We start from the raw sequence: 14096 nt of genomic DNA, 5'->3' as shown, positions 1-14096 counted from the left end.
CATCATTTTATTATATATATATTTATAATATGTACAGAAAAAACATGATCAAACTCAGCACGAAGACAGTGCCAAAGTGAACAAGCCACACAGAAAACAACAACAACAACAAAAAAAAAAAGGTGACATGCCCGGTGCTTTTTGGTAACAAACACCACCTACCGAGAGCCTCTATTAAGCCGTTGAAAAGCAATGAACAAGAGTGCAAATGACAAGAAGAAAAAAAAAAAAAAACACCCCCTTCAACCCAAAACGACGCTAAATGAAAAGAAAGAAAGAAAATCAAGTGTTGTTTCGTCAGAATCACATTCATAAGCAGAAGCCCCACCCTACATGTGTTTAAGCCCGCCCTCATCAGACCACCCGCCCCCCCCCCACCCCCCCGCCCGTCCAGTGTCCCCTCATACTTCCGTGGACTTGACAACACAGCATAGCATTCAATGAATACATAAAAATCAGTAGACGTAAAAACGAAAAAAAAAAAAATCATCATCGTCGTCATCATCAAACCGCAAAGTATCCAGAACGTATTGTGTGAGTGAGAAGTTTCAAATGTTTTCTTGTTCTGCAACTACTCAAGTGAGACTGGCGTGATGCCGGGACGCCAACATGTGTCCAAAAAGCCCTGGAATGTTACACGTGACTCCGCTCTACACGCACACGCAAGACGCAGACACACACACACACACACACACACACACACGCACACAACCACCACCCACCACACACACTTTATCTCCAGGTGATGCCAACGTGATCAGAAGCCGCTGACGTCATTGGCGGTCAGCAGAGGCGAACCGTTGGGTCGTGAGGCTTCAACGCGGGGACGACTCGTGTCTACTCGCGGTCTCTGCGACGCCTCACCTTCGCGGGTTCTTGCAGCGGAACAAAAGACGTGCGAGGGAGAGGGAAAAAAAAAAACAACACAAACCCTCGAATGACCTTTTCCTGGCGTGAGAGCGCGAGGACCGAGTGAGGCGCAGTCTTGAGCGATTCATCGAGTCGCAGCGACGCGGTTGGCTGGAGGGGGGGGGGGGGGGGGAGGGGAGAGGAGGGGAAGAGTTGGGAGTTCATATCCGGTCGGCAAACCAAGACCAGTCAGTCCCCTGAACCTCCGGACGCCCCCTCCCCACCCCCACCGCCCCACCCAAACAACACAGCGGCGATGAAGCTGACCACGGCTGCTAGACCCCCCCCCCCCCCCGCCACCCTCTCTTCCCCCCTCACGATAACCGAGGGGAAATTTAAAGTGAGGCCATAATGCTTATTCCAGTATGGTTTTTTTTTTTTTTTTTTTGAAGTGCGAGCAGCTTCCACAACAATGTCAGTAGATGTTCCAGTTGTGGGTGAAAAAAAAAAAGGAAGCTGCGGCTCAGAAGGATCGCTGCCCCGTGGCGGGGGGGGGGGGGGACACACACGCTCTTCTCCTCACATTCCTTACACCGAGACTCGACACGGGTTCGAGAAGCTCACACGCCCATTACTACGCCGACTGTTGACCGCCTCGACCGACAGCTGCAGTCGGGAACGTTCTCCCGGGTTCTTCCGCTCGAGCGTTTCGGCTACGGGCGCCGGACGTCCTGTCCCACTTCCTACGAGGGTAGGAAGTGGGACAGGGCGTTAAGGAAACAAGAGCTTTCAGCTCCGCGCGCGCGGTCTTCGCCTGCGGGCGCGGTCTCGCTCAGTCGCCGACAGGCGACGCGGGTTCTGTATTTTTTTTTTTTTTACTTGTCGCCGTCTTAAGGACCGCGTTTGGTGGCTGGCAATGAAACTGATTTCCCTCCGAGCGTGTCCCGTTCACAACGGCCGGAGAGTGTTTCTCCGCCTGTTGTTGTTTTTGTTTTTGTTTTTTTTTGTTCATTTGAAAAACACGCCGCGGGTTCTAAATAATCGCCCGGTCAGAATACAAAACGGGAGGCACGGACACACGAGGCACAAAACAGGAGGGCAACAACAAAAAAAAAAAAAAGCGTCCGGCGGAGGGAGAGAGGGAGAGAGAGAGAGACGAGGCGTGGAGCGAAGAGGCCGAGCCGGGAGAAACAAGAAACGTCTGACAAAACCGGGTCGGTGTCAGGGGGAGAACCGCAGCTTCTTGTACCGCATCTCCCCCATCCACCATCCACCTCCCTCCCCCCCTCCCCCCCCAGCTTCAAACGAGGAAGAATGACACGGCATCCTGAAACCTTCCGCGTTTTTGCGAGTGGTCTTCGTCGGAACGAAAATAAAACCACAACAGTGATAAAACGCTGACTGTGAGATAAATGAATGCCGCCAATCGCTTTTTTTTTTTGTGTGTGTCGCCCCCCCTCCCTCCCCTCCCCCGACCGTTGCGTCATGCCTCTTCAGCTGTGCGCAACCCCCCCCCCCGCCCTCCCGTCTCGCCGTAACATTTAGTGTCATTATAGGAAGCTACCGTGCTAAACGTTTAAAGCATTGCGTCACTTTTTTTTTTTTTCCTTTTGCGCGTGAAATTATTTCGACTGGCGGCTAAAAAGGAAACAAAAAAACAAGCACCCAATCATTACAGCCGTCGCAACAGCCGCCTCCGCCCCCAGCTCCGCGTCTACAGTCCCCCCCCCCCCCCATAACTCTAATCTGAAAATCATGCCGGTGCGAAGAGACGTTCAAAAGCGAGCTTTCTTTTCGCGACGCTTCACACAAACCACTCCTGCGTATTTACAGCGTGCGCGGGGGCCGAGAGCGCGTCGACCGCGGAAACGCCCGCCAACGAGAGAGACACGCCGTTATCTTGAAGGGGAGTGAGAACTCGGGTGTGTTCAAATGTCGCATCATGAAAGGAAAAAACACAAAAACAACAACAAAAAGACGCAATTAAGCAGTTAAGACAAAGATTTGAGAAGATACGTCTGCTGGAGTGAGGGAGGGGAGGGGGGGGGGGGGATGTAACTCCTTCATAAACATACAGAGACGGAGGAAGAAGCAAAACGAGAGAGAGAGAGAGAGAGAGAGAGAGTGTGGAGGAAAAATAACCGTTCAGACGAGTTGGGTTTCTAGCCGGCTCCGCGGATCACGTCGGGTACATCGGCCGCCTGAAGCGAAATAACAGGGATCGCTCAAATCATGAGGTATAAAAGAACCGACAAAAAAAAAAATTACAAAAAAAATCACTTCGTTTTCTGCCTTAACACAAATATGAGGAAAAAAAAAAAAAAACCCGGAGCAGATGCTGAAGATGGGAGGAGAGGAAGCTCCCCGAAAGGGCCCCCCCCCCCCCCCCGGATCCTCATCAGACACACCACCGTGATGAGTCACACTGTTAGCCAGGCTGCTGCTATCCAGGAAAAAACCATTTCCACTGTGTGCAGAGAGCGTCTACGGGGCTTCGCCGTGGTGACGTTTTTTTTTTTTTTTTTTTTTTGCCGGCAAAGTAATCCAGAGAGCAAAAAAGTTTTGGTTGCGGTGGGATGAGAAAGGGGGGGGGGGGTGCTGATGTAAAAATGAGATTAGCAATGATGGACACAGACTAAAGAGAAATGTTTGGCCAAAAGGCTTCAATTTCTTTACCCAATGACCTCTACCACAGTGTGTGTGTGTGCGTGTGTGTGTGTGTGTGTGTGTGTGTGTGTGTAGAGATAAACTAACTGGTATCTCACCCTGATCTTCCACGGCCTCCATTCTCCTCTAAATCAATACCAATCTTTTCCCGTGCCCTTTTTTTTTTTTTTTTTTTTGTCTTCCTCTCTCCCTCCACAGAAAGTTGTCTGGGTGTCTGTTGCTTGACTCCTCCCCCTCCCCCCTCCCCCCTCCCCACAACCAGCTCAACCTTCTTCTTCTTCTTCTTTTGTTCCTCTTTGTTGCTAGGACTAATGAGAACTGTATGTTACCCCCCCCCGCCCCCTCGCCCCCCCTGCAAAGTTTTCAATCCGCTTTCTCCCCCCCCCCCCGGCGGAGAGTCGGGCGGTCGGGACGGCGGGGCTGTTGGGGGGGGGGGGTCACAAGGTGCTACGGAGGGGAAAGGCTGGCGTGTCGTAGTGGCACGGGCGATGGAAAGGGGAACACAGACAGGAGAAGAGAGATTTTAGTAGGAGGTTGCGGAGGTGGTGGTCGAGGGGTGGGGGTGGGGGGCGGAGGGGGTGGGGTGGGGGGTGGGGGTCCTTTTTAACAGCAGCCCCCTCCGGACTGCCTGACGGGGGTGCTCTCGATTTTTAAGTTGGGCTTGTCGCCGCCGGCCGTGGCTCCGGGGCCCATGCGCTTCTTGATCTCGGCGGCCATGGTCATGAAAGCCTGCTCTACGTTGGTGGCGTTCTTGGCGCTCGTCTCCAGGAAGGGGATGGCCAAAGAGTCGGCGAACTCCTGCCAGGACGGGAAGAGGGGAAAAAAAAAAAAAAGGACCGGTCGTGAAAACCTTCCGCTCAAAGCACGCGGGAGAGCGAAGCTTTGGCGTAGTTAAGAGAATGATTAACAAACATTTCAGCCACTTTTAAAAGCCTTTTAGTGCTTCCACTGACCTCGCTCCCGTTTTACTGCTTACCGAGTCATTTACTAAAATGATTCAATGACATGTATTTTACCTAAAGGGCAAAGACAAGTGGGCTTTTGTTTTGAATTTTTCTGCGGGAAAGTGTTGCATTTGAATTGATATTAGCTTGACAGAAAAAAAAAAGAAAAAAGTCTTAAAACAAAGACAAGTTTCATGTTTCTTCTGCTCGATAAATCGGTTAAGGAGGTACGTAAAATGCGTTTTCCATCTCTCGGGCGGAAAGCAGCACTGAGCAGCCGTACCTTAGCTGTTGTGTAGTCCACAACCTTCTTGGTGGTCAGGTCGCACTTGTTGCCCACCAGAAGCTTGTTGACATTTTCGCTGGCGTAGCGGTCAATTTCCTGAAGCCACTGCTTGACGTTGTTGTAGGACTCCTGCACAATGGGAACGAGAGAATTAGCTTTCAACATCCGGGCAGAGAAGAATTGGCCTGCGTGAACGCTGCCATTCGAAGGGCTCTAATTTTCTATTTGTTAAGACTGTGTCGGGATAGTGACTCTGTTCTACTGTAGCAGAACTATAGCAATTGATTGGTTTGTTTTTTGTCCCTATTAAAAAGTCTGAGAAGATCATAACTTTGACTCGACACTGTCCCAAACCAAAAAAAAAAATAAAGTTGTAGAATCGGAAAAATGCTCGTTTGTTTCGCTTCTGGCGAAACTGCTTTCGGAAATCTGAAAGCGATGAACGAGTTTATGAATGCAGTTTAAAATCACATACAGCTCAGCTAATTATTTTAAAACTAAGTTTTTCCACTTTTCCTGACATTTAAGCCACGTAAATATCACTTGCCTTAGGCCCGTGAAGATCACCACTTTATTATAAAAATGTAAAAAGTCGGGATAATGGTCAGCATAATGATTAATTTCCCAAACTTGAATAAAATTTGGTAACACTCTCTTTAAATTGTTTTAACTGTGGGAATTCTTCCACTAAGTTGCTGTAATTTTGGCACATATTGACAGAACTGGTGAGCACATTCCTTGAAGTCAGTGTGGCGTTTATATGGTGTCACGGTGTTTATACTCTACATGTGTGCAGTTGTTTGTACAGATAATTGTGGTACCCTCTCAGGCTTTTAGAAAGTGCCGCCAAGGATGAATCACACTTGTAGAGTTACACAATTTGTTCCTGTTGTTTTGTTGACTACCGTTGATGTCGAGCCGGCACTGAGTTTGAAGGCAGACTTTAAAATACATCCGCAAGTACGCCTTTAATAGACTCAAACGATGTCGACATGCAACGTAATTCCCTGGAGTTATCCAAGCTGTTTAAAGGCACAGTCAACTTCAGAGTAAGTAAACTTCTGATCTACCGGAATAGCGATTGTGGTGAAAATGATCTGTCCGTTTCTGCAAACGAAATGTTGAAAAATGTCGAAATATGAAAAGCACCGAACATTTTGAATATTAAAAGGAACAAAATCATCCGTTTCTTTGTCCTACTTTGAGGAACCAGCCGTCACGGCGGACCCACCTGATCTGTCACATCATATACAACTATGATGCCGTGGGCTCCGCGGTAGTAACTGGACGTGATGGTACGAAACCTCTCCTGCCCTGCAGTATCCCACTGAGAGAGACAGACACACAGAGACACACAGAGACAGGGAAAGGGAGAAGGCATTATATAAATCGATTCAACAGCTTCAGTCGGTCATAACAGGGAATTGAGAAACTTTGTGAACTATAAACCCAAAAAGGACAATTCCATCCTCGTGAGCCTTTCGACAATCAAAAGATCTCATGTTGTGTTGGACGTGATCATTTTAAAATCACAGCTCGTGAAGAACAAAACATGCGGTGAAGCAGCTTCTCATTTGAGAGGCACCGGTTGTTCATTTTTCAGGTTAAAATGCCAAACACAGCCGGTGGCAGCCGGTATTAGCCGGGGTCCGTCGGAACCACCGGGCCAGTAAAAGCTTATCCAGGGAAGTCGGTTGGCCTGTCGCGGTCAGCGGCCAATCAAGAGCCCACGGCTTGGGCACGTTAAAGACGACGTCGCCGAAACGCATTGATTCGGGGAGACAAGAGAACCGCACACCTCCACCCACACACCAGTCAGCCCCCACACGTCAACCGGGCGTTGCAGACGTATGCTTTTTGAACACATATTATCAACCTATTTTTTTTTTTACCTCCCCCTGAGTGCAGTATTATTCTACTGAAGCGAACCGTGATGCAGTCTTGAGTTTTGGGGGCATTTTAGGGTCATCGGCCCATCTGAAAATCGCCCCTGCGGAGAGCAGCGCGGTTAAACAGACACACGCGCGCGCACACGCAATTCCAAAGCTAGGAAATCAGGTTGACGAGTGGGAGTGATGGAGCGGCGGGCCCACAGAAATGCTGATCAAAGCAGAGAAAAATTGTGAAACACAGTTAAAAAATAAAATAAATAAAAAATCTGTCGCTGTACATGTAGCCGATATCATGAGCCACATTCTGTGGTAAGAAAAAAAAAAAATAAAAAATTCTGCAGTCTCCGGAGCAAAGAAAAGGCTCCCGAGTTGAGTGCAGATACATTTTGCTGACTGTAGTGACACGGATGAGCTGCAACCAGCTGCGGAGAATGAGGGAGGACAATCTTTCAATCTTCAATCATTTACATAACGTGTTAAGAATGCACCAATGTCTATTGGAATAACACGAAAAGGAACTTTGTACCAAAGGCTTACAGACTTCTTAAAAGTTCTGGCTCCGAAAAGCACCCAAGTTATTGTTCATTTTCTGCAGTGAGAAAAGGCAAAGTAGGTCCTGAGTTAAAACCCTAAAAAAAAAAAAACTTAAAGAGATTTTGTTCATCTCTGAAGTAACAGAAAGCAGAAGTCGGTTTAATTTAGTGTGTTTTTGTATGAGGGAGAGCGTCATCCAGTTAACAAACTAGCCACCTTAGAGATAGCACAGTTTGTTCCCTTCGCTAAAACAAGATCTAATTACAGCTTGCTTTGAATTCCAAATTCACACACACACACACACACACACACACACACACACACACACACACACACACACACACACACACACACACACACACACACACACACACACACACACACACACACACACACACACACACACGCACACACACACAAACACACTCAAGCCTCTCATGTGTTTTGTTAACAATGGCTGGATCTGAGCCCTCCTCGCTCAGGTGAAGGTTACAAAGTGTTCTCTGTGTGTGTGTGTGTGTGTGTGTGTGTGTGTGTGTGTGTGTGTGTGTGTGTGTGTGTGTGTGTGTGTGTGTGTGCGTGTGCGTGCGCTCGTGTGTACACTCACAATCTGCAGTTTTATGGTCTTGCCATCCAGCTCGATGGTGCGGATCTTAAAGTCCACTCCGATGGTGCTGATGTAACTCTCGGTGTAGGTGTCATCCTGCAGATAAAAAAGGAGAACAGGACGGTGGGGGGGGGGGGATCAGGCCAACAGGTAGAGGGAGTAAAAAGCGCAGGTCGCTGCTGGAATGGAGGTATTCAACGGACCGGCAGTAAGGAAAGAACAAGTTTCACGGTGACCAAGAACTACTTACTGCAAAGCGCAGCAGGAGACAGGACTTCCCTACGCCAGAGTCTCCGATGAGCAGCAGCTTGAACAGATAGTCACTGGAAATAAAAAAAAAAAAACAAGTTGAAAAATGTTTTAATACTTGTACATATAATATTACCAGAATGTTGGCACGAACCCATTTTTGTATTTTTATTTTTTTTTATTTTATTTTTACTCATCAGCTAAATTCATTGTAAAAAATTACCAAAACCAACAATGTGTTCGTCAAAACTGGCACGGTCGCTTTCCTGAAACGGTAGCGAATTACAAATGTTACTCAAACAGGAGGGAGCGCTGCATTTCTTTGGCCCGCTTGCAGCAGCGGGTTGATCCGCATGTGGTTCTGCAGTGAGTACGCAGGCAGCGGGACAGTGGACGTGGAGCTCATGAACTACATTGAGCGTGTTCACCCAGTGGAGCAGTGCGGCTCCTTGTTGTTAATAGTTCGTGCAGGAATAACTACATCAGCCATTGATACACACGCGGGCACTTTGTTAATGGACATATTTGTGGGATTTGTTACCAGAAAGAGAAATACAGTAGAGAACTACTGAGTGTTAACTGGTTTGTGCTAATTTAATTGGATTTACTGATCCAACCTTTTCTTTTCTTAATACTGTGTACTATCCATTAACTAACAGTGTTTCCGACTCACTGGAATATATATATATATATATATTTTTTTTTTTAAAGTAGGGCAACATTAGACAGCAGCCTGCCTTGGGCAACACCGAGTGAAAAAAGTACAGATGCTGTACCAAATAAGTAGTGACGTATGATAATCAGACCTGAATGAAAAGATCAAAACCCTTCATTTGAAATATGAGCTCTCCAGTCACCAAATTAAGCAGTGTGACGGCTATAGTTCATTCAGTAGTTAAGATTATTGAGGTTTGATAGCCAGCCCCACTCGCAGGTTCCCGCAAAATGGTAGAAAAACATCACCCACCCACCCACCCACCCACCCTCCACCCTACCCCGATCGCTGGGGAGGAAAACGTCACGTGAATCTGACACACAACACAAAAACAGGTGGAGAGAATTGCTCAATATGCCAGTGCTATTCTGGTGTCACAGGAAACTGAAACCGTGTCGTGTATCACAGCTCGGCGCCCGATCAACAACTGGCAATATTACACAAAAACACCGGATCCAACAACAGCGTTGCAATCGGGTCGATAGCGACGGGGTCCATATCGACACGCCGCTCATTCACGAAAACAAGCAATCTCGCAGACCATCATGGCTGTGGAGCCTACGTTGCTGTATCTACACTTCCACTGACGGTAGTCGCTTAATGATGCAAAACCCAAGTTAGAATTTAGAAAGAAAAAGTTTACTTTTCCTGATACTTTTAGAAATTTAAAAAAAAAAAAAAAAACTGAACTTAGTCAAATTATGGCCGTCTGAATTCTTGTATGAATAAAGAAGCGTGTGATGATCTGAATACATAAACAAGCTGATGAACGGGATGAGAAGTTTCTTTCATAAAACCTGGATAGATGATTAAGCTGGCTAGATTCGTCCCGGTACCTTTCAGTCAGCTGTCACTCAGACCAGAAACAAATCTCTCAACAGTTATTGCAAGTTGTAATGGAAGTAGGCCGCTTATGAATGAATATGAGCCTGCATTAAAAAAATAAGTTCATGAAGTTTGTTGTTGGAGGTCTGATGAATATTTTTTGCATTTTGTTGAGATGATTAGAAATGGCAGATAAAGTTGCAAAGTGTTTTCAATTCTGTCAGTGATAAGGGCAATCCATAAAGTATGTGGAAATGTGTGGATGTCCATTTACAATGGCCTTAAATGACCTTAGCTATGATTGGGGGGGGGCTGATAGTGAGAGGGACTTCCCGGTTGGCGAGAGTGTTTCGGGACAGGTCAAACCAGAGAATATGAGCCATCCCCAGAAATTCTCTGGGGATGGCGTATGCTCCCTGCGCCGACTGCTGGGTCTCAACGTTCAGGCACCGCGCAACACGGAGCAGTGCCCGCTCCGACCATCCGACAGACGATCTGGACTACCTGAGAATATTTAAGCGTAACCTCAAACCATCAGCTAAGACGGTTAAAACTTGGAAACAACTGGGTGTTTCAACTGCAGGCTAACTTAAGCTTTTGGAGAAGCCTCGCCAAAGTTATGACCTCAACCTTATTGAAAATATGGAGACCGTGCGTAAGAATCGTGTCCGTGCCAGAAACCCCTCCCCCCCATTTTTAAATTTTTTTTTTTTTTACCTCTATTCATTCTGCCAGAAGCTTGTTCGTGGCCACTAAAAGCGTCAAGTCACGGTGAACCTTACAATGGGATGTTTAACCAAATATTAGGTGTGCTGTATTTATATTTTGGACCATGTGTCATTTTGACTGTGTAGATTTGAGAAACATTTATTTAAAATTGGTGTACCTAATTCTTAAAGATAAATGTTGTACACTCATTCGGCCTCATAAATAATAATAATAATAATAATAATAATAATAATACAAACATTTGTATCAATAAAACCTTTAAGTTTGGCTTGGGTGGTATTGAGGTGTTGAGTGTTGAAAGTCCACAACCTATGATCTTTCATGCCGCTTCTTTTTCTATTAAAATGACACAAAAGATGCTCCATTAACATGATTAAAATGAAGTGGACAACAAGAACCACCAGAGGTCAGTGATAATAAAGGAAACTGGAGTAACAGCCAGTCAAGAGCTGAGACAGATGGAGAGCGAGGGCGTTCAGGAATATTTAAAGGATCAGATCCAATGACACAGGTGTGCTGCTCAACATGGACTATTAGCCACAAGAAATAGGCGGCCACACGCAGTAATGCTTGAAATTGTTATTGTCCGTGGCGGCCTGCAACTCATTTTTCATGTGTGCTTCAAGTGCTGCATCTAAAGGAATTTTCAGCAAAGTGGAGACCAAATCTTCCCACAACTTTAGTCCTCATGACAAATTCCTGGATGATTAGATCTGCCGGAGCTTGAAATGTACTTGCTATATCCATGAGAGGGTGTCTGTTCTGTTCGCCTGTTTTCATTTAACGTGCATGCCATTGAATATTTGTGATTGACATTTTGCGCTGAAGTTATGTAAAACATAGAAATTTCAAATACTCCCTATCAATGGCAAGAAAACGACAATTGAAAAGAATGCTACGTGACACTTAGCCAGGTATAAATAATAGATCCCACCACCCACAATGTTTGCACCATTTATAATAAGGAACTACACAGGGTAAGTTGTAAGTGTAAGAGTGTAAGTTTTGAGTTCATGACTTTTCAAATGCACTTATATTGATGAATCAGAAAGTAGAAAAGGCATGAATAAAAACATCCACAGGGCTGCCAAAGTGCCTTTGATTGCCCATCAAGTCCGCTATTACGACTGCTAATAAGTCATTAATAAAAGATTTACACAACATCAAATAAAGTCTCGACAGTGGCGCTAATTTAGGTTGGCTATTTCATCTACAGAATTAAACTAAAGATAAAGCCGCAAAATCCGAACTTTTAACAAATGCTTTCAATCGACAACAAACCGAATAGTTACAGGTTCCAATCTAACTAACGATTGACGTGCAAAACTCCCCATCTGCACGTAATCCGCAATAAATACAAAAACAAAACAAAAGAAAAACGAACGAGTCCTACCAGTCTGAATTATGAACACCCTTTGCGTAGTTTGCGCATGTGCTTAGCAGAGTAAACGGACGTGTCCAAAAGAAAACACAAACAACAAACCGGGTTGTTTACTCAGGCTTACAGATCAGCCATATCCCCACATCTGGTTTACGTGTTGTTGTTGTTGTTGTTGTTGTTGTTTTTCCTCTGCAACGAACAACGGCAGCGTTTCCTCCCGGCCGCGTTGACCCGAGTTTAAACTTCCGCGCTCGTGCCGCTCCCGTTTATTCCTCTCGTGAGCGGGTCGCGTGCGGTACACGTAAAGGCGCGAGCAAACTGTCAGCTGACGTTTCGAGAAAAAAAAAAAAAACACACACACACACACACACACACACACACCTCCGTGAGAGCGACATGTTAAAGAAGCCGTCCGCGCCCTGTTCAGGAGAGCCAGCGGTCTCCAAATTAACCACAGTACAATTACAAATAGCACGAATAGCACAAATAGCCTAGCATTACGAATATAAGGTCGCGCCATAAAGCAGATGACATATTTCTGGTTTAACACAACAGAGGCTCGCCTTACAACATTGAACGCGCTTGAATATAAAACTCACTATTCGGGATTCATGGTTTCACTCTGGATGGTGGTGGTTTTGTTGTTTTTTTTTTCCTTGTCGGCGAATCGACTCTTCCTACTCCGGCCAGAAAAAAAAAGATGACTTGTAGGTCCGTGAATCCGAAGGCACTTAAGATTGGTTGTTAACCGTCTCCGTTACTGCCGCTTGGTCGTCCCGCTCGTGTTCAACCTTTATGGTTTCATATATCCTCGAATCTAGCGGACATATCCTTGTTTCCTCCCCTCAGGCTGGTATGTTCAACTGCCTTTTTTTTTTCTTCTTCTTTTTCTCTCTCCTGCCTTTCTGCGTCTGTTGCTCGCTTAAAGGTTCAAGATGGCTGCGCAGGTGCGGTAGTGACGTAGGGTGACGTGTCACTACAGACCAAATCCCGAGCGTCGGGGGACAAAGCGAGAACGAGAGCAGCGTCGGGACTTGTAGTGTATCACGGAGAGTTTAAGAAAAAAAACAACTACATATTGTACAGTAGCCGGAATTCACAACAGGATATCCACTTTCTCTCTCACACACATAGATCAAAATTCAATCTTTTTTTTTTTTTTTTATAAAACACAGGCTACGCACTTTTGTAATCTTAGTTACAGAGTGATTATATTCAATATGTTTTCACTCGTGTCATACTTTTTTATTTTTTTATTAAATATTTTATTATCTTTAATACTAAGTCACAGTTCCTCAATGAAAAGTCCTGTGACTGCAGGGAGAACCTATTTAAGTTGGACTTTTATTTCAGCTTTTGCAACATTTATTTATTTCTTAGCAATTCACATAGGCTACAGGAATGCAGAAAGTACGTAGGCCTAAATAAATATGAATAAATAAATAAATAAATGTTGAAGTAGCCAATAAAGAAGTGTTGAGATGCAAAAATAGCCTCAATAACAGTTGGCATGTGAAAATGTGTGTATGGTTTTTTTTTATATATATATATGTACCATTTATCACTGTATTTTTTAAATTTGTTTATACCGAGGTCATTTTTTTCCTTCATAGATGTGCATTTGATGATGTAGGCTTTATTTTATTTTTTTAAATCCTCATCCCCAATGCTTCTACAGAAAAATTCCTGACATCTTATCATTTTTGACAAAGTGATTAGGCCTATGAAATTATGACTCCCATTCAGACAGGATATACAGTGGGTACGGAAAGTATTCAGACCCCTTTACATTTTTCACTCTTTGTTTCATTGCAGCCATTTGCTAAAATCTAAAAAGTTCATTTTATTTCTCATTAATGTACACTCAGCACCCCATCTTGACAGAAAAAAACAGAAATGTAGAAATTTGTGCAAATTTATTAAAAAAAAAACCTGAAATATCACATGGTCATAAGTATTCAGACCCTTTGCTCAGTATTGAGTAGAAGCACCCTTTTGAGCTGGTACAGCCATGAGTCTTCTTGGGAATGATGCAACAAGCTTTTCACACCTGGATTTGGGGATCCTCTCCAGTTCCGTCAGGTTGGATGGTGAACGTTGGTGGACAGCCATTTTCAGGTCTCTCCAGAGATGCTCAATTGGGTTTAGGTCAGGGCTCTGGCTGGGCCAGTCAAGAATGGTCACAGAGTTGTTCCGAAGCCACTCCTTTGTTATTTTAGCTGTGTGCTTAGGGTCATTGTCTTGTTGGAAGGTGAACCTTCGGCCCAGTCTGAGGTCCAGAGCACTCTGGAAGAAGTTTTCTTGAAAAACACCCCCATAGCATGATGCTGTCACCACCATGTTTCACTGTTGGGATTGTATTGGGCAGGTGATGAAGCAGTGCCTGGTTTTCTCCACACATACCGCTTAGAATTAACG

General features: G+C 45.2%; 1 protein-coding gene across 1 annotated transcript; it reads right to left on the bottom strand.

Annotated features, from left to right (window-relative positions):
• Nucleotides 1–3953: 3953 nt before the first annotated feature.
• On the bottom strand, nt 3954–12617 carry rab1ba (zRAB1B, member RAS oncogene family a). The gene is made up of 6 exons (XM_069708082.1): nt 12278–12617; nt 8030–8102; nt 7780–7875; nt 5978–6073; nt 4744–4875; nt 3954–4314 (listed from the first exon to the last, which is right to left on the bottom strand). The coding sequence occupies exons 1-6, from the start codon at nt 12289–12291 to the stop codon at nt 4120–4122; spliced, it is 606 nt and encodes a 201-aa protein (XP_069564183.1). The 5' UTR covers nt 12292–12617; the 3' UTR covers nt 3954–4119.
• Between the last annotated feature and the right edge of the window lie 1479 nt (nt 12618–14096).

Source organism: Brachyistius frenatus, unplaced genomic scaffold, assembly GCF_029030835.1.
Source record: "Brachyistius frenatus isolate BFR_SWC_R1_liver_20210118 unplaced genomic scaffold, ASM2903083v1 Contig_73, whole genome shotgun sequence".
Taxonomy (NCBI): Eukaryota; Metazoa; Chordata; class Actinopteri; family Embiotocidae; genus Brachyistius; species Brachyistius frenatus.
Note: the sequence above shows the minus strand (reverse complement) of the source record. Positions and strands in the feature narration are given on the sequence as shown.